Raw genomic sequence first — 26,540 nt, 5'->3', positions numbered from 1 at the left:
TTAACATTGTATGCCCCTTTCTTAAATCATTCCCAAGGATGTATTTTATAATTGTAATCGTTTTATTTGTGCTTATGTTTGTATTTTCTATTCCTGTATCCTGCTCTGGGATCTTATAGTGTGGGCAAGTGAAAAAATCTTACGAAATAAATAAAATGTAATAATATGTTTCTTAATACAGCAATTTCCCGACATGAAGCAATTCAAATAGAGCATTTTTCTGTATCAATCAGAGCCACTCCTTATGTTGCAGTATTTAAATTTTTAAAATTTGCTAACAGTTGCAAAAGTCATTTTCAGAACTGAAAAGTTTGTCAGGTTTGTTGATGGAGTTAATGGCAATTGCATATATTTCAAAAGACTGCCAGCATTTAGAGTAGCTGGAGTGAGTGAACAATAAATATTTGTCTGCTTTATATGTGAATTCATTGAATATAAAATGGTATGACTTCTTATGTTTGCTGTGTGCATTATATTTTCCTGATGGAGATTTTTCTGACTCTTTTAGGGAAAAATGAAGGCAGTATACAGTAACCTAGCAGTGAAATCAGTTGACTCAACTGTTAAAAGTGGATTAGACCCTACACCAAAGCATGAATGCCATGTTTTGAAGAATGCAGACAAAATCCGTTCCTTCCTACGTTACAGAGCATATGAGCTCACACAGGTAAGAGAATGACAGGTGTACGAACATAGCTGCATACAAATATTTATGTGCTTGCTGTCAGGTTTGTAGTTCTTATGAAACAACTCCAGTATAATCCTTTCCAGTATGCAGGTTGTTACAGGTCGAATGCTGTCTAACATTTTGAATTTGTTTTGTAGAGATTTGTCTTGAAAGTTGAGTTTTAATCACAACTATAATAATTTGTTCATGGTGCTAATAAGTTTCAGCATTTACTAGCGTTATACTAGTTTAATTACAAAGTTCAAATGAAGAGTTTGAAATCTACTATAAAATAAATTCAGGAAGCATCTCTTAGCATTAGTAATATGCAAACTTGAGTTTCTTTTGAATTTGTTTCCAGTATTATTTCTATGAATATTACTTTGATGAGATCAGACCAAGACCAAGACCAAGGCATGTGTGTCCATATGCTGTTGTATCATTTTCTCACAGTGATGAAAAGGTACTAAAGTATTTGCCACAAGCAAGGTAAGAAGGGTTTTCACACATTTCTTAAAAAGTAGTATCTAATGTGAAAGGCTTTAATGCTTAAAAGTGTATACATTTTCGTTTTGTTACTACTTGCTGGTCTTGATACATGGTTGCAGCTTTTGATGAAGAATTGGAAATGGTAGTGTCTTACTCAAGCTGTACAAATGGTGTTTTTTTATTTTTTTAAAAAGTGTAGTATTTTTATCCTGCTTGTCAGCTGTAAAGAGCTTGATAGTAAAATAGTCCTTGTTCTCAGGCTTACAACCTAAAATACATGACACAAAAGGAGAACGGATAAAAGGGAAGAGAAAAACAAGCCAAGTCAGGCACCAGTTCTAAAAATTACCTGTTAGTTCTTACAGCCTGAGTAGAAACAAGGCAGGGAGAGGAAAAATCAGAGCTGGTCTCTTGCAGATACGATGGGATGTTAACTTATGATTGGTCTGGTCTATATTTTTTTAACACCCTTTCATCCATAATGTCTATTCTGTAGACACATATTTCATTTTTAACAGTTTGATCATCAGATTTCAATTTGTAAGTGAATTTCCTTTTGGGGGGGTAAATGGGCTTCAAATAATTGGCATTTCAGTAATCACTTGAGTATATTATATGTAACATGAGGCTGCAGCAATCTTGTTCCTTTTGAGATTTCTAGTGTGGCACATGCATGTGCCTAGGTTCAAATATTGGCCTTGGTGTCTAATCTGTTACATAAGAATAGTACTTGCTTGCTTATTTCGTGCTTATTTTGTTACAGGTAAAATAAAGTTTCTAGGCAATTTCACGTGTTAGTATGCCTCTTGGTCATGCTTGGCTTTAAGCACTGAAATGCTGCTTCATAGTAATGAATTCTGTATGTCTATGGAAACAGAATAGCCCCAGGGACTCCTTCACAATTGCCCTGCCACCAGCAAGTCCATGCATCTCATTCACTTCTGTGAGAAAGTATAAAGGGATTGCAGTTCATTATTGCTGAGGTGACTTGGCTTAGATGCCGATGAACTTTGTGTCATGAAGGTGCAGATTTTGTCCCCACTTAACAGTGGTGAGAGCACAGCTTTTCGTGCAAAAATAATGGAAGCCATTTCTTTTTAAGGAAGAAAGTAAATAATAATGTGTGTTGGGTTAAGCAAAACAAACATCAAGATTCCAGCAAGTTAAAACACTCCTTGAAAAGTTATTTTCATAAAGTGTAGCAGACCAGAGAGTGGAAAAAAATAAACATAAGCTTCTAGAACACTAACCAGTCTAAAACTATTTGTGACTCCTTGAGAACTGCAGTCCTCACCATTCCCACTTTCACACTTTGGCCTCCCACATTTTGGCATGCAACCACCAAGACATTGGTCAACGTGACCTCTGGTTTGAATTGGTTTATCCACTGTTGCTCCAAGTGAAGCAAAGCTGAGTGGCCATGTGCTGTACTTTGTCAGGCGGCTGACAATCCCAATCTTGGTATCCTCTGGAAGGTTTTTTTGAGAACTTGGTGGGGTCTATTTGGCTTAGAAAACGGCAAGTTATGTGAGCTGCAGTACCTAAGTCTATGATTCAAACTGTAAAGTATTAGTGTGTTTTGCCAACATCCCTATGAGAGAGATCACAATCTTATAAATTACCGTTTAACGCTGGGCAGATTTGGCCAAGGCCCTCTATTTCAGCCTAAGTCCAGTGGACTCTACAGATTCTTAATTGATGTTTTACACAGTTTCCATATATTAGGGTTTGTTCTCTTGCTGTAGTTCAGTTAAATTGTTAGAAGGCTTCAATGTCAGAAGCAGTTGGTGAAATATTAAGGAACTGTTAAACTGCTTTGACTGGAGTAGCTACTTGCGATAGCAAGCAGGTGACTGGCTATTTTAAAAATTGTGTTGTGATGAGAATGTAGCACTGTAGTTGAGGTTACAAATGGAATACGAGTTGAAGTGTGGCTTATGAATTGTGACAACTACTACATAAAAATAACTGGGCAGCAAATGCTAGTAGGCTTATAATGACATAAATGTAGGGGAAATCTAGAGGTCTCCAGTTTTTGGAGGCCTTGCTAGCCAAACATAAGTTGCCAGGTTCTTCCTACCAACTTGATGGTACCGCCTCCACCCAAAAGCAAAGAAATCACTCTGTTACCTGTTTGAAAGGCAGAGAGCATTGCAATTTCATCTGATGCTCTGCAAAGTGACCCAGGTGAATAAGTCTTCCCCACCTACTTTGTCTGCAAGAGGACAGTGGGAAGTGTGCTGGCTTCAGTAATTGTCAAGAAGCCGGGCTCAAAGTGATGCCATGAAGCAGCAGCCAGGAAGCCCCTACTGTCCTTTACAGTGGTGCCCCGCAAGACGAATGCCTCGCAAGACGGAAAACCCGCTAGACGAAAGGGTTTTCCGTTTTGGAGGTGCTTCGCAAAACGAATTTCCTGTGGGCTTGCTTTGCAAGACGAAAATGTCTTGCGAGTTCCTGCGGGGTTTTTTTCCTCCCCCCCTTTTTTCCCAAGCCCCTAAGCCGCTTATCAGCTGATCCGCTAAGCCGCTTATCAGCTGATCCACTAAGCCGCTTATCAGCTGATCCACTAAGCCGCTTATCAGCTGATCCGCTAAACCGCTTATTGGCTGATCCGCTAAGCCGCTTAACAGCTAAGCCGCTTATCAGCTGATCCGCTAAGACCACTAAGCCGCTAATAGCGCTAAGCCGCTAATGGGCTTGCTTCGCAAGAGGAAAAAAACGCAAGACGAAGAGACTCATGGAACGGATTCTTTTCGTATTGCGAGGCACCACTGTATTGTCCTGAAGCAGGAAAGGGGGAGTTTGCTGGTTTGGCCCTGATCAAGATTTTCCAGATGCCTTGGCCACATAGCAGCCAATTGCTCCCCACTTTCCTCCCAACTTTGGACTTGTGGAGGGGATCATACTAGCAGTTGTACTTTGAAGCACCTCCACAGCTTAAAAGTTGGTAGGAAAGCTTGTTGCTTGCCACGCTTGCCAGAGGACCTGAAAATACCAGAAGCATGTTTTCTGTTGGGAGCTTGGATCAATTTGTGGTGTAACTTTCTTTTAATCAAGATCAGTCTACTAGGAACCAATCTAATATTTTGAAACTGCTGGCGTATTGATGTGTTATCTTGTGCAGGCCAGTAGTATCAGGTAAAAGGTCTCACGGGATCCTTTCAGGGCATTTCTGCCCTATGGTGGCTTTGCAGTTCTGGAGAACTGAGACTTTTGTGTCCAAGCTGGGTAACATCGCACTGTCAAGAATCCTATATTCTGCAACAGATATGTAAATTGTGTACATATATGCCTTCTCCAAAATCACTTGGCTTTAAAAGCCAGAGAGAGAGAGAAAATGTAGATAAAGAAGTATTTGGCCCATGGCTGTTCTATGTTCAAGAACATAAAGGTGGAAACTAGATGTGAGGGAAAGCACTACTTCTGCTTTTTGATTTTAACTGTGTGTATTTTGCTTGTAGAACAAAGATTTCTAATGTGGATAAAAGCACTGGTAAGAATTCAATTATTAAATAGAACTGTCTTGATTTATATAAGTCCCTAGATGTGCTAGAAGATGTGTTGCTTTGAGGCTAATTCAAAGCACATGGGTTGACCACAAGTAACACCTTGAGCATCAAGGTTTCTGGCTTTATAGTAGTTTAGTGTGAACAAGCTATATAAGAGTATCAATTGCTCCCGCTTAGCTTCTCTCTTGGAATAAGTGGAATAAATAAGCCAGAAAGCCTTGTCTTCCACTTAAGTCAGAACACGGGATCCTGGTGAATTTCTCCCTAACAAGCCACAACAATGAAGTTTGACTTGTTCCTGTGTCTTGATAAGGAGCAGCACATTACAATACCTTGTTTGCATGTAATGGGGAATCAAAGCTTCCCGGTTTGTATCTTGCTTGCACCAGGGGAGAAGTGAAGCAGCAGCAGTTGGGTAGTGGGCAGCAGAATATGTCTCACTAATGCTATGTATCACAATAAGCCAGAAACCTGACTTTGTTGTTATGTGCAAACATGGCTGTTACATGCCTAGCTTTGAAAAAAATGAAATTATTTGGTAAATAAATTAGAATAATTTATGCAGATTAAGTTATCTGCATCAATTTGCTTATTTGCATAACTCAGCTGTGTGTTTATATATGTAAATAATTTGTAAAATGTTCTCTTTTGTGGGGTTTTTCTAATATTGTAAGGTTAGAAATGGTGAAACAAGAAAATGTTGAGTAGTAAACTGAAATAGAGTATTGTTAGGGTAATGGAAAACTAAAAATCAAAACAGTGCCTTCATGAAATGAACTACTGTCTTCCTTTTAGTATCAATAACTTCTACCTAACTCAGCCTTGTATTTAACAACTTACCTGATAGTCATAGGTGACCAGGAATTCCATGGAGGCAAGTGAGCATGGTGATGGAGGAGAGCTAGATTGTTCCATTTCTCTTCTGTTGACCAGTTGGATTTTTGTGTTAGCCATGGAGGAAAGTCTCTTCTTCAACAAATGCATGGAGGGCAGAGAAGGAAGTGTTCCATTCTGCCTCCACCAGCCTGCTTGGTAGAAGTCTCTCTTTTTGGGGTGGGTGCCTTTTTGAGGTGTGTAATTCTTATACGGTAAATAGAATAAAAATCTTCTTACCATAAAGCTTGTAGCTGTATCCTTATACTAATAACTGCAGATAGTAGATCAAGAAAGTAGATCATATTGACTATTCCACATGTGCTTTTATAGGTGATATCTTCAGCTATACCTTTATAGAGGTGTTCTGCAACAGCATTACTATACATCTTGCTGAAATGGAATTGGGTCTGAGATTCCCAATTACTGCTTAAAGAGAGCTGATATACCAGGCTGGTCTGCCCTCAAGGGTAGCTGTACTTTATATTTCTGTTATTTCATGGAGTCTGAAATGCTCAAAGTAGCTTGCCTCCTCCAGCTTTTGTCTACTAGTGGATTCTAATTTCTGGAGACTTGGAGTTCCTCCAAAAGGCCCTTTCCTTCTGTTCTTTTAAGACTCCATCCTTTGCAGTTTGGCTGCCTAAGCAGCTTTTGGATCTTATACAGCCCAACCAAGAATAATCTCATGAGCTGCCAGTTCAGCTCCCAAATGCTGCACTTGTCCTATTGATCACCTTCTAGGAATAATATTTTCCAGTCACTACTTATAGCTTAGCCCTTAACCCTCTGTGGCACAAACTGCATTAGCTAATATGCTTTTAATTTAAAGTGTTGGTCACTTGCTGGAATTTTAACATGTATCACATGAGAGCTTCCTGTTTAATGGCCTTTCCCTACCCCCCCCCACCAAAATATCTTAGCAGATATACTAAATTATAACCTTACTCCTAAAGGAGTGGATTTTCTCTATTGAGTAAGTGCACTTAGTTTTTGCTGTTGCTTAAACAGGCAGTTCACAATAATGTGAAAATACAAATAAAAACAAATAATACAATTGAATAAAACAGTTTAAAAATGGTAAGAAGTCTCTACTAATCTCAAAATGCCTGACATAATAGTGTCTCCACCTGTCTGTGAATGAAAATAAGGAAAGATCATATATATACATTCCACAACTCCTGTGCAATTGCCAGGCCCTGGTAGATGACAATCTTGTCTATCTAAAGGAAGGAAACTGTAGCAGGGCCTTTTGGGTAGATTTTAAGGCTCTGGGGAGCTTGAGTAGAAAGTAGTCCCTGAGATCCCTGGGACCTAGATTTGTATAGGGCTTTAACTAAAAAATCTGGGACCTAAAATTAAGCTTGGGAACAAAGTGTAAGCAATGCAGATGTGTCTAGACTTGGTGTAATGTGTTCTTACCTGCACATACCTGTTAACAGTTGAGTAGTATTCTCTACCAGCTGTATTTCCAGTCTTCTTCATCAGGCCATAATAGAGATTGTAGCTGTAGGTTACTTTGGAGCTCACCAAAAGCATTCATGCTTCTTGTAGTGACAAAGCTGGACCAACTGACATTCTTAGAATTTCCTTCTAGCCCCATCTTCAATCTGAGAATCTAGGAGCAATGTTAATGGGTCTAGAAACACTCACAGCTTATAAATCTGCTCCTAAGTATGTGATCCTTTTCAAATATTAGTGTTTCTCAGGCTAACTGATCCACTGAGTCCTCTACTAGCATTTATTGTGTTCTACCTGGATTGGGTTTAGTTTTTTTTTTTATTCATCCAGTGTAGCTCTAATCTCAGTGGCTCCTTTAGGAAAGCATCCACCTCACCTGGATTTGATGAAAATTAGAAAACAGAGCCAAATGTCAGCTTACATTTGGTCTGTATTTTAGAGTTCCTTTGCTTTCAGGCGGTACTTGGGTGGTGTCAAAGGGCCCCTGTTAAGCACTTGACTGCTGAGCCATCCATTCCAAAGGATTTGTTTCTTTATTGGCCTTGATATGGGAACTAAGAGCATTTTCAGCATTCACTGTTTTCCAGGTCTTTTATCCTATGGGCAAAGTGGTATATTCTGGGCTTTCTAGGAGTTGCAAGATGCCCAAAACATGAGTGCTCAAAGCAGCATTGCTAGCTAACTCATGAGAAACCATGGGTGGAATCCAACAAAGCACTACGTCTCTTGTTCTGTCAATGCAAAGATGTATTGTGCAATGGAATGTTCCCCCTGCCTTCTCCCTAAACCTGATCTAGGGGTTGCCCCAACCATCTGAAGCAGATTTGGAGAGTGTGTGGGATGTGCACAGGGACACAAGCGGAACTCCTTGCACTGACAAGACACGGTAGTTGAATACCACCCCGTGTAGCTAGACGCCTAAGCCTTGGCAGCGCATGCCGTCAGGAGGAATCTAGGTGTCCATTTATGGTGTAGTGAGATTACTATGACCTGAAATGTAGGTCTGTTTTCCATTCAGTGTCCTAATTGTTTGGTCCTCCAGTGGAAGCAGGATTGATCAAGAAGAGCAAAATGCCTTGCAATGAGCAAGAATGAAGAATATGAATGAAGCAGAATACGTGTTCCTCCTTTGTACCTGATGACCGGAGTCTGAAAGCATTCCAGGCCACTCCAGTGGGTTCTTCCATTTTAGGACCTTATTGAAGGTCAGAACAGCCCAGAAGTATTTGGATCTAGCAGCATCTCTTTGGAGGACAGACCACTGCAGGTTCAAAAAAGGCTCTCCTCATAACAAATGTCGGTCTGTTTTGAGTGGGAGCCTCATTGTCAGTCAGTAACAGCTCATAAACAGGAGTCCAAAAAGAAAGAAATGTAAGCTGGATGGAGACCCAAATACCTCAGAACTAAGTACCTTGACAGCTGTGTATGTGATTTAGTGCATGAAGTTCTGATGAAAGTCCACCTCTGGGAAGAATATAAAGCTCATTCTGCATCCTAAACTTCTGAGAAGAGTCACAGTGGTTAAGCTATGGTGTACAGTTCTGATTTGTGGTGTATATGAACTGCTCAATTCGGATGTCATGGCAAGCTACAGTTACAATGAACCAGGAAGTGAATTGCAGCATGCAAGGGAACTCTGAGGAGCAGTCTTGTCAACCAAACCATGGTTGGACCAGTCTACTGTGGCAGCAGCAGTGAAAGATAGCACATGTTGGTGGATATTTGCGAGACAGACACCTGAACTTTGAAGGATATTTTTACAAAGTACAAGAAGGTTGACATCTTCAAGAAAAGCTGCCTTTAGGTAGAAAATCCTCTTAGGCTTCTCCCACAAAGAGAATCCAATCAGGAAAGCTACTGTTCTTAAGCACCTTGGATGCCATTCCATTAAGTGGAAGGAGAGTAGTTAAACCTGCATACACCATGGCATGAGCTTGGATTAGATAGCAAGGAAAGGGGGATGACCTTGTCAATCTTTATTTTGTTCAGTTTACTATTCACATCACCCCCCCCCTTTAAGCAATTAGGTAGTTCTCAGCCACCATGCTGTTTGCTGCATGCTACTGATGCTAGGGTCATTTTTTTAAAAAAAACTTTTTTATTGCTCTTTGGCATATGGGAGTAGAGCCCAACTGATACTCTTTGATGAGGTATACTTTCATCTAATGGATTGGAATTTTATGGTAAATAACATTTCTCATCTTCATTATTTTCATCCACTGACACCCAAGCAGTGTGATTTGACTATATAATGTTCATCAGTTCTGGAATCCGCTGTGGTATTTTAGGGGAACCTATAAAATTCCATATTAGACTGGGAGTTGTCACATGCAGAAATAGTGATTTCTCTTCTTGAAGTCCATTACTTTCCCAGCTTTGTAAATAAGTCTACAAAAGTTCTGAGTTTCTATATAAGCCACGGAGGAAAGGAAGCCTTTCTGTATAAGCCCCTCAACTGTGTTCCTCCTCTGCCAGCCCATTTGGTAGAAGGCCAGTAGAAGGGTAGTTTCCTGAATTTCCATACTAGCCTGGAGGAAGGAGCTTTCTCTCCTCTGTGGCAAACATAGAAACACTTCCCCTTCCTGCCCACTCACTTGCTGGGATGAAATTCTAGGTTGCTTATGGTTACCAGATGAGTTATTAAATGCAAGGCTGAGCTGTCAGTTTCTTAATGTTACCAATGACACTTTTAACTTTTCATATCATTACTTTGGAGAAGGGACACTTGAAAATCCTTCTGCCACATCTAAAAAGAAACTTACTCAAGAAAATTTAACTTCTCTGATCATGTCTGCAAAGCCATCTCCTAATACAAGTTTTTGGGTATAAATGAATCCCATTTTAATTCATATCTTCAAAGCACCATTTTTATAAGAAGTATTACAAAGTACATTATTCTTTTTTTCACATAGATAAGGCAAGCTACACCTTATGGAAAGGGCAGCTTTTAAACAGAGGGACGCTTGTATGCCATGCTGCTTTGAAATCAGAAATGCGTCCTTTGCTTCCCTGCAAACTGTAAGTATTAAACTTTGAAACACAGACCTGAAATCCTCATTTATTAGCCTAGATTATGTCAGATCTTGAAGGTCTGGGAACACTTCAGTTCTATGAATGATGTGGCCAGATTTTTTGTTGCTAAAAAGTGTGTTTCTATGCACACTTCCAACACTACTTCAAAAAATGATGTAAGAATTATAACCTTAGCTAAAAATGTGACCAATTGCTGCTGAGATAAAAAAACCCCTCAGATTTCTTTATTCTTTCATCTTTAGACCTGAAAAGCTCGATGTTGACATGGTTATGAACATTGAACACTTAAAGCACGTCTTTCCACGTGTGTTGCAGAAAGAAATATATTCAGGAGAACGGGAAGGTAAAGTCTCTTCTAATTAAAGGAAAACATTATTTATCCAGATAAGTATTGTCCCTAATGGATGTCTTTCTGCATACTTTTTGTTGCTCAAGTCACTGGCAAACATAGGGTGATAAAGCAGTAGGGTAGATTGTTAGAAAACAAGTGGCGAATACACCCAACTGAACAAAGGCTAGAGCTCATTTTAGAGTTCACTCCGTGGCATTGATGGTGGCAAAGATGCAATACATTACCATCACTACTGCATCAACACAGTATTGTTCAAGAGAACCATTTCAAGTAGTACTGAGTCTCTCTATGGGCTTGCAGGAAGATCAGAGAACCCTTAACAGCTCACTGTTGCATTTACTAATCACTTGGCTGGAATTCATAGAATCATACAATTGTAGGGTTGGAAGGGACCACAAGATTCATCTAGTCCACCCCCTTGCAACGCAGGAATCTTTTGCCCAGTGTGGGGCTAGAACCTACAATCCTGACATTAAGAGTCCCATGCTCTACCGACTGAGCTATCATTCACATCTGATCCAACTTGAGGGTTGAATGCCACAGCTGCTGTAGAAGTAACGAAAGTAAGAGTCTAAGTCTGTCCGCATCTTAGGCTGCAATTCCTGAAATTCATCCAGATATTGCCAATGTTTTTGATGGGATAAGGCCCGCCATGTTTCTGCTCAACCAGTGCCTGTTGCAGTTGATAACTTCTGATGGATGATTGGGTCAGTTCAGAAGATAATTCATGCCTCATTGTGTCAAATCTGCCTAGAGGATGCAGCTGTGCAGGCACTCCTTAAGAATCTGTTTTAGCCCAAGTTGACTATGACTGGTCACAAATCTCTCTTTTGGGAGCAAATATCTTGGGATTATTGGATGAAACGGAGTATTTAAGACCTCTTTGAATCTGGATACAGGACCAGTTTTGTCATTGAAACTGCGTTGGTCACCCTGGTACCAAAGTGACAGCTACAGGAGAGTATGACTTGTTGGTTATTCTGGATTTCTTGGTTTTTGCTCCTTCAGTACCATCAGTCACAGTATGCTTCTGAATTATGCTTTTGGATTGTCCATCTGGAATGTCCGTGGGAGGCACCATTTTGAGCTGGTTCTGCTCCTTCCTGGTATATATATTTCGGATAATGATGGTGGAGATGATCTTCATGCTGTTTAATGTCTTTGTGAATCTGCTGACAGATGTTGTTCGCAGCCAGTTGCCATTAGTATCCTTGTGGCACCCTGTTCTATTTCTCCTCAGCATCAAAATCCACAAAGACAGTGGAAGTGCTGAATTGGTGCCTTGGGTCTAATGGAGTAGATGAGGGCTAATACTGAAACTCAATCTAGACAAGATGGGATATACTGTTAGTGGGTGGTTAAGCGGATGTGTAAAGTTGTGTCTTGCTCACTTTTGATTAGGTTACACTTGTATACAGCTTTGTTTTTTGTTGGATCCAACCTTTACTTGTAAGCAGTTATCAGCGCTTTTGTAACATCCAGGTTAGATTACTGCAGTGTGTTGCTTGTAGCGCTGCGTTTGAAGGTGGTTCATAAATTTTAAGTAGCTCAGAATACAGCAGGCAGACTGTTGATTTGAGTACACTTGCTTGAACGTATATAACACCATCTGAACATATTTAACACCAACTCTTTTCTTAGTGCCCTTCATAGATCAAAGGTTACTTTGTTGTTACTTTAGGAACATAAAATGTGCTTTGTATAACTTGGTTTGCATTCTGTATAGTTTGGTGTATTAAAAGTACAGCTCATTCAGACAATTATAAGCTGAATTTGCATTTTAATTGTAAATTGAGTTACAAACAGATGAAGTGTAAGGAACTTACTTGTTTCATTTTGCCAGTTTATGAGTAGTAGGCAGAAACCAGTAAAACCAGAAGAAACCATCATTATATGTATGAATATGTATGCTGAGAATGATTGTGTCTTCTCCAGCCACAGTGTGAAGCAGACATACAGTGCTCATTTTTGTAAAAAAAAAAGCAGAGAAAAAACAGTGTGTGTGGAGAAGAAATGAAGTCTCCATGAATACTACATGAAATTTAATTAGTCTCATTTTGTTGCAAAGGTTACCTAGATACCAGTTCATTGTGTGATCAAAGACCACAGACGCAGCAATTGGAGAAATAGAAAGTAAAATTTATTGCTGACAGCTATAGGTCCAGTGGAGTTCTCTCCCAAGGACTGGACCCTGATCATTTGTGCTCTGGGCTTATATACCTTTTTCCAGATAGCTTTAGGCATTACATATTCATAAACTGCAGCAAAATTAAATCAATAAGCTTGGACACCACCCTTCCTATATCCTCCTATGTCCATATAAAGATTGCTTCTGCTTTACATATAATTGCTCATTATATTAGTAATTACTCATATACTATTATCAGCGAGCAATGCAAAAATCCCCATTTGGCAGACAAAGCCCCCCCAAACCCCTCCTGTTATCAGACATCCTGTGTCCTATGTGGAAAGCACCCAACTTGGACATCCTGTTTCACTGAACATGGGGTTATGATGACCGTCTCAGACCATCTCATGACTATGATGGATGTCTTCCTTGCAAATTGCAAATGCAGCTAAATGCATATATGTTTCTGCTAACACAGCAATAAGGCTAAGAGAAAGGCACAGGATTGGCTTTTTAGAATTAGGCACTTTAGGCTCAATAAGGTAAAGTGAGGCACAACTATATATACAAGGCACAGTGATAAACCTGTATGCTTTCTTTAGGGAGCCTTGCCACAATTTTGTGAGGCGTTTCTACTTCATATTTATTATGGACTTCTAAAAACTGTACTTTCTCTTAAGTCCTTTGAGGCTTAGTCAAAAGCATAGAAACAAATCTACCAAATATGCCAACAAGAGGAAGCCCACAAGCAAATAAGGCACTGAATTCTTCTTCCTTCTCTTGTAACAGTGGCAGTACCCGCCAAGAGTCAGAAATGCATCTTCTTATTCTATCTGAGAGTTTTACTTAGTGTACAACAGGACATGCTTGCCCTCATTGTGAAGATGAGATTTGTGAAGATTTGCTACTATACATACTATACATGGCCCTACAGAAAAATCTTCCTGTTAACATAGGTTTTAGAAATCATTTTGGGGGTGTAAATATATGAAGACTTAAATAAGGTGTTTAACAATCATTCTAAAAGAAAATATTTCATCATCCAAACTTCCCCAATATTTCCAGGGTTTCCTTTGGCAAAAAAGCAAGAAAGGTTTTTTTTTGGGGGGGTGGGGGTGGGGGAAAGTGTCCCTGCCCCAATTTTTTTCTAGCTTTCCCCCCAGGCCTTCATATTAGTATCCAGAGACCCTCTTCTAGGTATCTATGCCACAATCTCTACATAGTAGAGATTGCGTTAATGGTGTCTGGGAGAAGGACCTCTTGTTTATGGAATGCCCTCTTGTGAGTGATGCATTGAATATAGAATGCCATCTCTGAACAGCTTGAGAATGACACCAAAATTTCTTTTATTTTGATTGCAGGTGAAACTTTTTCCTAACAAATAATTTTAGTGGTTTGTGGTTTTGTATGCTCTTTTACTGATTTTTTTTTAATGTACATGAGAAAAAACTTTATTTTGGAGTAAACTTTATAGTTATCTGTTGTTTTTGTTACTCGTTGTTACATCTTTCGTGAACTATTTTAAAATAGAAAACCAGTTTGGACATGTATGTTTAAATAATATATAATGGCTTGGATCCTATGTAGTTCAAGCAGAAGGAAGATAACATGCAAGAGGACTTTCCCATCCCACCCCCATATGATCCCCTCCAACCCTCTCTGAGCAGTCTGGGATCCTCCTAAACAATGTGTGTGGGGGTACTGGGAGGGGATTGCCCCCATATCATGCAGGGCTGCCTTGTGCAAACATACAGAGTTCATACAATGCAGTTTTGTTTAACTTGGGCAGTTGGCTTAATCTATAGCAGTCCTATGCTGTTCAGAAGGATCACCTTACCAGTTGAGAGGTATTTTGGGGAGTGCAAAGGAAGGAGGGGATCTGAATTCCAAATACCGTATATACTTGAGTATAAGCCGACCCGAATATAAGCTGAGGCACCTCATTTTACCACAAAAAAACTGGGAAAACGTATTGACTCAAGTATAAGCCAGTCCACCACACCACAAACCTCCTGGTGGGCCTGAGTGCGTTTGTGTGCGCGCGCATGTGCACACACGGCAGAGGGGGCTTCTCTCCCCCCCCCAGCCGCTCCCATCCCTCTGCCTACCTAGGGTGCTGCCAAGAGGCAAAGGCTGGTGGCGGCAGCGGCGGAGGAAGAACAAGCAGCCTGAAAGGGCTGCTTTCGGGCTGGCTGCTCGTTCCTCCTCCTCCGCCGACAACAGCCTCCGCCGCTCGCTTGGGTGGGACCCTCACTCAATTATAGGCCGAGGGGGGGCTTTTTCAGCATAAAAAAATAAGTCAGATTATACACGAGTATATACGGTAGCTTCCACTTATGTTACTAAAAATCCAAGCCAATACAGACAGATATTTGCTTGCTTTGTCTCTTGGCAGAAGGGGCTAATAGATGCTTTTCTTTTTACATTTTCAGAGTACAGGAATGGAATGTATTGCAGTCTGTATGAAGTTGTGGAAAAGACTAGAACAGGAAGTAATTTGGAAGGTTTACTTCAAAAGCTAGAGACAGACAAACTAGTGAGTAGAGCATCTTTTCATAACTTTACTGTGTGCATAGTTATTCCACTGAGAGAGGTTCTGAGAATGATTTGGTCAGTTCATATTTTATGAAAATGCATCATGAGCTTACAAGTGCCTGCTGTCTTGCTCCACACTTTAAGAATTTAAGAAGAGCTTGTTGGATCAGGCCAACGGCCCATCTCGTTCAGCATCCTGTTCCCACATGGCTGACGAGATGCCTGTGGGAAGCCTTCAAGCTGGACGTGGATGCAAGAGTGGGTGTTCCAAATTTAATATGCATCATTTAGAATTAGGGGCATCATTTTTATGTTGTGTGAATTGTGTAAACTTCTTTTTTCAGGTTATTGTAAAACCACTTATAGACAGGGGATACCTCTTGCTGCTTTCTTCTTATCAAATGGCTTCCCCATATGGTATGCAAGTTGTTTCTTCTTCAGCAATTCCGATTTGTTTCTTTTAATTAGCAGCTTCATTATTTTACGGTGTGCCTTTTTTTTCTTAATTCAGACAACAGAAAGCCTCACATTCTGCAGGCATTGTTTCTATTTCGGAATCCTAGAGGTGTTGTGACTTCAGGTAAGTTTTAATCTTTAATGTACCAGTTTATTAATTGTTAAATGTGTTAAGTCCCACTGCAACCATATAATAAGAAAAGTGTAAAAACCTTTAAAAATAATTCCATATATAAAAATGCAAAAATAAAAACAATTCTCTATTTAAAAATAAAGTCAGTAGGTTCGGTACAAGTTAATTGTTCTGGTAAAGATCTCTACTTAAAAGGTTTCTAGCTATAATACTATTGATGCAGTAATAGCAGGGCTGGCCCATTCATGAGGCAAGGTGAGGCGACTGTCTCAGGTGGCAGGTTCCACAGGGGCAGTGGATCAGCCTCAAGAAATGTATCGCCTTCTATTGCTCCCGCGGTGGCAGCAGCAGCTTTAGTGCTATAGATCTGAAATTAGCTCTGGAAAGGCACAAAACCTGTATGTGTGCCTACTCCAGTGATCACCTGAAGATCTACTGTTACAGGTAAGCAGCACATCTTAAGCTATGTTAGTAGAATACAGAGAACCTTGCCATAGAGCAATGCTGATGCTTTATTGCTCCTTGTCTGTTTGTGGTAGCAAGGAAGAGTACAGAGCAAATTACCTATGAATTATACGGTGTTAGAAAGTGGAAGCAGAAGGGGGCTAAGAGTATTCAGGTGCTTGAAACAACAGATGTATAGAGATACAATGACATACCAAGCATGGAAGACAGAATAATTATTTGTTGTAAGCCACCCAGAGAACATTTTGTTGGGCAGCCTAAAAGCGCAGAAACTAAATAAAAAAGTTGGAGGAACTTCTGATAGTCTGAGAAGGAAGGTGGCTTCTGGAATTTGAATAGTCCATTAGATAAGAGCAGGATGCTTTCATTGCTGGGAAGGTGGATATGGTTGCCACGACAATACAACACATTACAAATAATCATTAAAAGCACTACATAAAGCTTGTATGGAATTTTCCTGTTTAGAATCATTTAGAGTTGATACATACTCACCATTGGCTTACTCACAGAGGCAGGGAACCTGTAGCTCTAAATATGTCGCGTCACTACAAATTGCATCACCCTTGGCCATTAGAAATGCTGTAAGAAGACAACTGATAGCTCATAAAAGTTATACTCAAAAGCATGAGATATTCTTAGATACAAATATGGGAAGAAAAATTATTTCTAATAGTCCTCTGCTAATGCAAATTGCTGTCTTATAATATAATTGGAATTTGCTTTTTAACCCCAAGTGAGTGTGGTTTAATGGCTAGGCCTTGGGGGGGCAATGTTCAGATCCTTTACTCAGCCATGAAGTGGACTACAAGACCTTGTGTCTGTCACTATCATTCAGTTTAATCTATCTCAAGTTTTGAAGATAAAGTGGTGCAGGAGAACTGTATATACTATTTTAAACTCCTCGGGGGGGGGAGAGATATAAGTTAAAATATGTATTAATAGTTGTGTTGCTTGCTTAAATGACTGATTTTTCTCTCTTGCAATTGTCTTTCTGCTTTTATTTTGAACACAGTTCTAAAAAATGAACAGAAAAGTGCAAATACGTTATTAACGCAAGAAGCCCATGTGGTCATGCCGGAATTTACAAGATTTATTCAGTCGCTACATTATGCTTATATTCATTCTCGTAAAGACACTAAAGTAGACTTAAATATTGCGGTGGAAAAGCATATAAATGACTATCTGAAGCGAAACAGTAAATTTAATAAAGAGTTCATTTTATATAATTATAGCACAATCTTGGATGAGAAAAAGCACCTATACCCTGCACCAAAAAACAAATCCAATATTGAAAGCGCCTTACGCAACTACATTTTTGGTTCAGAAACCTACCAGATGTCTGTTTCTAAAGCAAAAAAAATTATGGATGGAAATCGGAAGCCTCAGCAGTTTAGTCCTATTTCAGATTATGAAGCCACAGAGGAGGAATCTGACTACAGAAAGAGAAAAGCTATGAAAAGAAATGGTTCTAAATGTGAAACTGTAGTTGCCAAGAGAAAATCTGGTGACTCTGGGGATTATGATCCAGAAAGTATCAACAAGTTGCTTAACTTAATTCAGTTTATCAAGAAAAATGTAGATAGAGACTCTGACACGGAAGACAACAGAAATGAAAGCAGACTGCAAATTAAGATAGAGAGCCCACAGAAACATTTTAAAACTAGTGAGTCCTCAGAAAACATTTGTCAGCATGAAGGTAAGAGCTTTCGTAAGGTACTTTTGGTCTATGAAAACGTTGTTCTTTTAGTGTGGCTGCGGCTGTGCTCTGGAACTGCCTGCGTATTGAAATTAGGCAGGCACCTTCACTATACTGTTAGTTTCAGCTGGTCTATCCAGACACATGATTTCATTACATTTGCATTAATGTTTTATTAATGTTTTTATGTATTGTTGTTTAGTCGTTTAGTCGTGTCCAACTCTTCGTGACCCCATGGACCAGAGCACGCCAGGCACTCCTGTCTTGGGTTTTATGTATACTTCTTTTTAATTGCTTTGCATATTTTAGTCCTGTTCTATATAGAATTGAACCTGTGTACTACTTGTAGATACATTTTCTTTGAGCAAGCAGTTTATAAATTTTATAAATTGTAATAATAATACTAATTTATTTGTATTGGCTATGTCAATTAACTAAAGGATGGCAAATAACTTTTAGCATAACTTCATGTTTTCCCCAATTCCCCTTCTTTGGTTTCTAGGGGGCAGAGCAACAGAATCGCTTCTTTCAATTATACATGACCTTGGTGGACATGATACAGATTTGAGGCAGCAAAATGTTGCTAATACTCCCAGTACTGACGTATATGGTTTCCTAAAGCGGATTTCAGCAATAATTAATAAGCAAGATTCAGCAGAAAGCTATTCAGAGCAACAGGTTGAATACGACTCAATTCTGCCACAGATCAAGAACTTTCTTAATGCTTCACATGTTGAAAATGTTCAAAGCCCAAAGTTGGAAGTGAATGCATCATGCTTGCCTTATTCTTCTGATGTTTCGGCTAGTGAAGTAGACATTGATCATGCCCAACATTTAAAAGTAAGAATCTCTTTAAGAATATTAGAAACTGCTTCTAAAATTTCAGTGTATGCATTTGGTGTATATAAAATAGGGGTTCTTTTTAGCATTTGTGTTTGTGGCTTCTGGATCTCCAGTTTGACTGTTACAGTGGCCCAACTCCTGAAACAGTGAAAAGTAAAGGGGTAGATTGAACAAGACCAATGCTAAATTCTCTTATTCATGCAGTTCTGAATTATAGTAGTGGTGGGAGCAGGGGGCGGGGTAGGAAATAAGAATGGTATAAGGTTGAGGGTAGTTTGCCATGAAGAAGTTCTGCTGTAATGAACAGCTGCATTTGTGTCCATTGAATTTATACTTTGAGGTGGAAAAGCAGTAACAGCTTTAACTGGAGACTGAAGAATAATCATCAACCTAGATGCTGTGTGTTCTCTCCCCTTCCCTATTCAGCATAAGTAATATTCTAGATGTATGCTCCCTGTGACTCTTTTGCTGATATGTGTGGGATTTTAGTAATTTGGTTAAATAGTATGTAAAATGAGAATTCCCTGGATGCCTAGATCCAGTTTTGGAGCAAGCACTCTTTGGTGATTAAGCCCCATCAGAGATTTACAATTACAAAACATGCAGCAAAATAAAGTGTGGAAATAGACCTTTAAAATAATCCTTTCTAAGTTGTTCCCAAAGTTTCCCACTTCCCTTGGCATTGAAAAAGACCACATATTTGGTAAGTTAAAAAGGAATTACCTACAAACTCTTCAAAGGTCAGCTTCATGTGCTTTTCCATAGATTAGCAAGAAAATACAGGCAGTTAAACTTAGTTTCAAAATTGGTAAATGTTTTGAAATTATTTGTATAGAAACACAAAGGTGGCTTGCTGAAGTCACACAGTCTAAGCTTGGAGCACCCAGCTTGGACATCCTTACTGGTCGATTTCACATGGTGGAAAAAGAGACAACAAAGGTTTTGATTACCCTTCCTCCCAAAGTGAGCAGGTATGACTTACCAAACCTAGCAGAACAGCTATGGTTTTAACCCCTTCATGTTTTAATTAGACTGAGCATCTTGGTTATATGAGGCTGGATTTATCCCACACTCTGTTCTTTTTTTATGGAGAAGGGAATTTGATCTCAGTGACAAGTTTAATAAAATTTCCTTCCCCATTCTGGTGGGAAATGTCATCAGACTCTACTATTGAGGACCATAATAACACTTTTCATGCTGGGTTAGGAATCTGGAAGGGAAAGAAGATAGACTTCTTGGCAGAGATGTTTGGCTATGGCAGCAAAGGGAAGAGAAGGAGAGTCCCCATGTATGGGGTGGTTGGGTTCATAAGTAAGCAGAGCTTAGAAGGGAATTATCCTACTCTTTCATACACAGGTTGACTTACAGAAGGGCTATAGCAGCAAAGGATCCAAAAGTCCCCTAAGCTACGTACCCACTCCTTCAGAGGAAGTACAGCGGACGCTCGGGTTGTGAACGTGATCTGTGCGGGATGCACATTCGCAACTCGCAGCGCCACGTCTGCGCACTTATGGGTTGCGATTTGGCGCATGCGCAAAGCGCGATTTAGTGCTTGGGCACATGCATGACCGCTGAAACCCGGAAGTAACCTGTTCCAGTACTTCCGGGTTTTGGCGGTCCGTAACCCGAAAAAACACAACCTGAAGCGGCTGTAACCCAAAGTATGACTGTATAACCCCATCAAGAGCAGGCAAGCTCCCATACATCCAGTCTAAGGAACCACCCACTTCAGTCTTATCGGGATTGAGTTTCAGTTTGTTCACTCTTATCCAGTCCATTACTGAGGCAAGACAACAATCCAGCACACCAACTACTACACCTGCAGATGTAAAGGAGAAGTAGAGTTTTTATAGTGCTGATAACATACTCCAGATACTCGGTGGTTTCATATGGATGTTAAACAGCACAGGGGATAAAATTGAGCCCTGAGGAATCCTGCATTGAAGCATTCTGGAGCTGAAAAGCATTCCCCAAACATCACCCTCTGGAAACGACCATCCAAGGACCAGAACCAACACAAAGTAGTGGCACCTACCCCTAACCAGAACAGCAACTATGGGAAGGATGTCATGGTCAGTGGTATTGAAGGCCGCTGAGAAGTTAAGAAGAGGAACACATTTCCCCTGTCTCTCTCCTGACAGAGATCATCATACAAGGTGACCAAAACAGTTTCTGTGCCAAAACTGGGCTTAAACCCCAATTGAAATGGATCTAGAAAATCGGTTTCCTCCCAGAGCACCTGGATCCTGGTACACAGCCACCTGCTCAAGAACCTTGTCCAAGAAGGGGAGATTGGCAGCTGGCCAGTAGTTACTTAGATTTTCTGAACCCAGAGAGGGTTTCTTGAGGAGTGGTTTTACCACTACCTCCTTCAAGCAAGCAGGACTCCACTCCCTCTTACAAGGAGGCATTAATCACTTCCCTGCTAGTTTTTATCAGCCAAGAAGGAAGAGTGTTCAAAGTGCAATTGGTCACCCTTATCAATCCAAGCACCTTGTCCACGTCCTCAAGCTTTACTAACTGAAACTCATCCAACAGAAGAGAACTAGATAGTGCTCTGGAAACCCCTTGAGATTCATCTGCTGTAATAGAGTCAAGATCCTGGTGGATGCAAGTGATTTTGTCCTCAAAATGCTGTGCAAACAAAGTCACAGCAAGCCACTGTCTGTTCCACCACCTCCAGGCCAGACTGTAAGAGGCCCCACGCTACCTGGAAAAGCTACCAAATGGCACAGTGAGGTTGCGATGGAGGCAGCAAAGTGTGCCGCCTTTGCTGACTTCACTGCTCCTAGGTAGGCTTTATTATGAGCCCTCACCAGTGTTCGATTACATTCAACCCATGTTTTTCTCTTACGTTTAAGCCATCTCCCAGCTTGTTTGATCGCTCCAAGCTTTGGAGTATTCCAAGGAGCCAAACAGGCTCTATGAAGCAGGGGATGGTGCTCATATCAACAGCCTGAGCCATTCAGTTGTTCCAGAGGTCAGCCAGTGCTTTGACAGGAATGCCAGTCATATAATCTGGGAATCCTCCAGAACCACCTGGAAATCCACTGAGTGAGGGAGGCCTGGCATTCAGCAACAGCAGTCGCGGACCCAAGGGCTGGCTGATAGGACAACTGCACTTTCCCAGGTTAAAAGAGGGGGTTTGGCACACAACAGTCACTAACTGCCTATGCCGTGTGCCTCTTACCCGGTCAACTTAATCTCCTACACTTTACCTCCCCCTACCCTGAGCCACTGTGATTGGCTCTCCTCAGCTCTTTTCTTCCCAGGCACATCCCACGTCTTCAATTAAAAAGCAACAAAACCTCAAATTTAAAACATTCGAGTTAAGCAGTTAAAAACAATTTTAAACAATAGGGGTGATAATAAAACCCACTAAGCAATAACCCAACTCAATGAGCCATTTACAAGTTTTAAGTAAAGAAAGATGGTAACTGATTACACCTTATTGATGGGCCAGTTTTAAAGGTCCTTCAACCATAGTATCTGCGTATTTATTTGTTTTGCTTGTTTACATTTTTTTAATGTATGCATTTATGATTCAATTTTGCTACTTTTTTGTTTTCAGTAATGGCAACAGTCTTTCTGGTCTCTTTTGCCTTTTTGCCTTTTCCCTTTATTTCAGAAGTTTTATTTTGCTTTCATGAAGAAAGGGGTTCTGGAAGTTCACAACTGTTCACATGTAATATAATCTAGATCTATATTGGTTGATAATAGAGACGAGTTACATTAATTTGTTCTATCTAACTGGTGTGAAATCTGAATTTGTCATTAACTAAACTGGATTTCAAGGGGTTGACTGTTCCTTAAGTTGTTTTAGGGACAAATGCTTCCTAAAGAATAAGCTTTGTTAAATGCTGGGATTTCTGAGTAAACATGCATTGGGCTGTGGGGATGTTTTTTAAATGTAGTTAAACAGCAAGTGCTTTGATGTAAAGGCAAAATTGTTTTCATAGAGACGCTTAAAATATTTTTACATTGAAATGGCTAAAAGGTAACATGTTAGAATTATCAATTGAGACTACTATGTGTTTGTTTAGGAAACAAGCACTGGAAGTGTAAGTAGCTTTGAAGGTGGTAGCCCATGTCCTAGCACACCCATTGAACATACTTATCATAGACAGCATTCCAGCTCATACAACGTTGAATCAACTGAAATGCAATGGAAGCTGATTCCTATCACAGGTAAGTAACAACTTCATAAATATAAAACCTAAAGTTTTGTGTCTTTCTGATACCCAGTTCTTAAAATGGCAAAAGGGATGTGTGCATACTATTACATATTCCAGTAATATTTGAATTCTGATCAGGTTATTCTGATAGTGTTTATGGCAGTGAAAACCACATTTTCAGACCATCTGTGTATACAGTATTATGACTAAGCCTCATGTTATTTAAGCAAATAAGCAATAACTGTTGAGATTAGATCTACTGGTTCTATCATATACAGTACAGTATATCTTTCTGGAAGTGGGCACATTAGGAAGTGGGCACATTAGGATTTTATGACTGAGGGAGTAAAGTTGGAAGACACCAAGCAAACCATAGAATCTGTGTCTTCAGATAGTTCTGGAGTTGAAAGTAATATTTTGCCATATGCTGACATACTCGTGGGTGGTCTGGCTGTAGATTAAAATTAGTGCTATCTACCAGCAAGGGCTTCACTATTACAAGGGCATACAGTTGGCACAGCTGTGTACATTACACCACTCAAAAGGAGTATATGCTATCTTACCTTGAATTCTAGTTTTGTTTTTGTTTTTTATATGAGTGAAACTAGGCAAATGGTTTACCAAACCTTGATCAAAATATGAAAAGGTGACCAAATAAAATTGCTTCATAGGCTGGATTTGGTATAGAGGTTGCCAGAAGACCATTGCTAAACTGACATATTACATGCAATCTCAGACAAACCTTTTAAAACCTTGGCTGAGGGCTAGTACAAAACCTTTCTAGGCAACCTCTGTGTCCAGTGTAATAATTTGAGGGCAATACTGAACCTTGTAGGAGCAAGCTTTACCGAAGCAAGTTTGCCTTGCCAGGTACTCCAGCTTTTCCTACTTATTTGTCAATTGTTACCGTACCCTTTTCAAAAAGCTCCGGAGTTGCGTAAGCATTTTACCAAAAGGAGAGACAGATGAATTCTGAAAGATTCTCTTTTTTACTGCAATTTGTCCAGTGGGGTGCCTTTTTATTGTTGCTTCTCATTATTTGAACTGTTACCTATCTTTTAAAATGCTGTTTTGATATTTGGAGGCATATTTGTTTCATCAAACAGCAGCAACTGGGTCTACTTGCTTTTGGTGGTAGTTTCCATATTTGTATTAAAGGCTTGAAAGAAAAGGTCTTGAATAGCATATTCTACATCATATTTTTCACTGAGAAGCAGAGAGTATTTGATACAATCTTGGTGTGGGAGCAGCAGTGGCATGGTTAGGTACCTCAAACCCCAGTGCACCAAAGCACTTAAAATGGGGAATTCCCAGTCTGCTGCCTTTTGCAGTTTTAACAGATGGAATGAATTCTGGAATTCAAATCTTTCCCAGAATGAAAAGAGACCTATGATACCCAAATATGTTGGAAATTAATACCAATAATTAGTTTTATACTCTCTAAAGTGGGCTAACTATCTTAAATTGGTGCTGTAGTATCTTAAATTCTAGTGCTGTAGTACATCTTGAGAAACTCTAACCTTGCTAACTGCTGCTCTCCCTCAGGAGGGGCAGGAAGAGTTCCTGAAGAGCACCTGAGAAAACATGGAGATAACCAAACAGGTGAGAAGGGTGGCCTTTATTGCATATGCTCCTTGCTATCTAGATAGCTTAAAAAAAACAACAGTTTCTTGGTAGCCCCCTCCCCAATAGAGTTAAGGAAGTGAATCCACCAAAGCAAGTATATTCAGAGTTTGAAACTTGAGAAATACAGTTGAATTAAGGCACCCAGGTAACATGGGAGCAACTGTAGTTACAATCCTTGATGCAGGATGTGGGTGGCGCTGTGGTTGAAACCATTGAGCCTCTTGGGCTTGCCGATCAGAAGGTCAGTGGTTCGAATCCCTGCGTCGGGGTGAGCTCCTGTTGCTCTGTCCCAGCTGCTGCCAACCTAGCAGTTCAAAAGCACACCAGTGCAAGTAGATAAATAGGAACGGCTGCAGCGGGAAGGTAAACAGCGTTTCCATCCGCTTTGGTTTCCATCATGGTGTTCCGTTGCACCAGAAGCAGTTTAGTCATGCTGGCCACATGACCCAGAAAGCTGTCCGTGGACAAATGCCAGCTCCTTCGGCCTGAAAGTGAGATGAGTGCTGCACCCCATAGTTGCCTTTGACTGGACTTAACTGTCCAGGGGTCCTTTACTTTTTTACCTATAACCCTTGAAGGGAATTCCAAGTGCATCTGTCATAATAGGAGATTGTTAGTTTTTGACAACAAAGCTTTGCTGTTGAATATTGAATGTTCATAAAGTCGATTGTAAAATTCTCAGTGAACTGCTTTGGTACTTTAACAGGCAGTTGTTATAATTGATAGAGCTATATGAAATATACAAAGGGCCAACATACATATTGTGTTAGTATAGATATTCATGTAATTTTTATATATAGCGTATCAATTTTCATCCTATGAGGGATATACACTTCACATAATAAATGTATCTAATTTGTGATGTTCCGTATCATGTATAAAGAATATAGATGAATTTATTTGTAGTTAAGTTGTTCATATATCACTTTGCAGGCTTAAAGTGATCGGCATATTATGCTTAGTCAGGGTACCAAGGTTGTCTGCTCTTGATGGGGTTACACTCCCTCTGAAGAGTACCCATTTCTATTGTGAATCTAAAATTATAAGTATCCAGCATGTATGAACATAACATAAGTTTCAATGACTGTATTTTTCAGAGCCTTTCAGTCATAATTTCATTGGAAACAACTGCATATCTATCCAAGCTATCTCTTTTTCCATAATACGGCCCATGACATCTTGAAAGCAGTAGCATGTATCTGGTTCCAAGTTATGGTTCCATCTCTGGTCTTACAGTAAGAGGGACGCGGGTGGCGCTGTGGTCTAAACCACTGAGTCTCTTGGGCTTGCTGATTGGAAGGTCAGCGATTCAAATCCGCTGAATGGTTGTGAGCTCCCATTGCTCTGTCCCAGCTCCTGCCAACAATATACAAAAGACAAAATACATAATAAAAACAAAAACAAAAACAAACCAATAATCCTGTCAACACATTTCAAAGGGCGTTGGATGTTAACCAGCCAAATGCCTGGTTAAAAAAAGAAAGTTTTCATCTAATGAAGGCGCCAGCTGAGCCTTCCTGGGGAGTGCATTACACCAACAGGGAGCCACTGCAGAAAAGACTCGTTCTCATGTTGCCACCTCCTGGACCTCTTGTGGACAAAGTGAAGAAGGGCCTTGGATGATAATCTCAGGTCCCGGTAGGTTCAAATGGAGAGAGGGGGTCCTTGAAGTATTGCGGTTCTGAGCTGTTTCAGGCTTTGTAGGTAAAAACCCACACTTTGAATTGGGTCTGGAAACTAATTGGCAGCCAGTACAGTTGGGCCAGGATCGGTGTAATGTGTGCACGCAATCTCTGGTGAACAACCTGGCCACTGAATTCTGCACCAGTTAAAGTTCTGAACCGTCTACAGAGGCTGTTCTGTGTACAGTGGACGCTTGGGTTGCGAATGTGATCCATACGGGATGCGCGTTCGCAACCTGCAGCGGCGGGCCTGCGCATGCGCGGGTTGCAATTTGGCGCTTCTGTGCATGCACGACCCCCAAAACCCAGAAGTAACCTGTTCCGGTACTTCCGGGTTTCAGCGGGTCCGTAACCTGAAAAAACGCAACCTGAAGCATCTGTAACCCGAGGTATGACTGTATAACATATTGCAGAAATTAA

At 40.2% G+C, this 26,540-nt stretch overlaps 1 protein-coding gene and 1 long non-coding RNA gene across 8 annotated transcripts in view; one reads left to right on the top strand and one right to left on the bottom strand.

The window, feature by feature from the left end:
- The window catches only part of TASOR (transcription activation suppressor), a 71,296-nt gene that overhangs the window by 10,170 nt on the left and 34,586 nt on the right, over positions 1–26,540 (top strand). For 5 of the 7 annotated variants that reach the window (XR_014165502.1, XR_014165503.1, XR_014165504.1 and 2 more), the window contains exons 6-17: positions 509–667; positions 1,029–1,156; positions 4,618–4,649; positions 9,909–10,014; positions 10,272–10,372; positions 14,942–15,045; positions 15,389–15,461; positions 15,556–15,624; positions 17,111–17,794; positions 18,297–18,634; positions 22,681–22,825; positions 24,358–24,414. Coding sequence is in view for 4 of the 7 variants with exons in the window: in XM_081899984.1 (XP_081756110.1) it covers positions 509–667; positions 1,029–1,156; positions 4,618–4,649; positions 9,909–10,014; positions 10,272–10,372; positions 14,942–15,045; positions 15,389–15,461; positions 15,556–15,624; positions 17,111–17,794; positions 18,297–18,634; positions 22,681–22,825; positions 24,358–24,414 (1,996 nt within the window). In the remaining 3 variants the exon portion in view is untranslated. The remainder of the gene's footprint in view (positions 1–508; positions 668–1,028; positions 1,157–4,617; positions 4,650–9,908; positions 10,015–10,271; positions 10,373–14,941; positions 15,046–15,388; positions 15,462–15,555; positions 15,625–17,110; positions 17,795–18,296; positions 18,635–22,680; positions 22,826–24,357; positions 24,415–26,540) is intronic. The other 2 variants (XM_081899982.1, XM_081899983.1) reach the window with 2 other exon arrangements.
- Positions 1,189–8,998, bottom strand: LOC309363655. Its single transcript, XR_014165518.1, has 3 exons — positions 6,958–8,998; positions 4,152–4,414; positions 1,189–1,424 (listed from the first exon to the last, which is right to left on the bottom strand). It is a non-coding gene; the product is annotated as an uncharacterized lncRNA (long non-coding RNA).

This window comes from Podarcis melisellensis, assembly GCF_964234715.1.
Source record: "Podarcis melisellensis genome assembly, chromosome: 2".
Taxonomy (NCBI): domain Eukaryota; kingdom Metazoa; phylum Chordata; class Lepidosauria; order Squamata; family Lacertidae; genus Podarcis; species Podarcis melisellensis.
The sequence above is the reverse complement of the archived record's forward strand: the minus strand, read 5'-3'. Positions and strand labels throughout refer to the sequence as shown.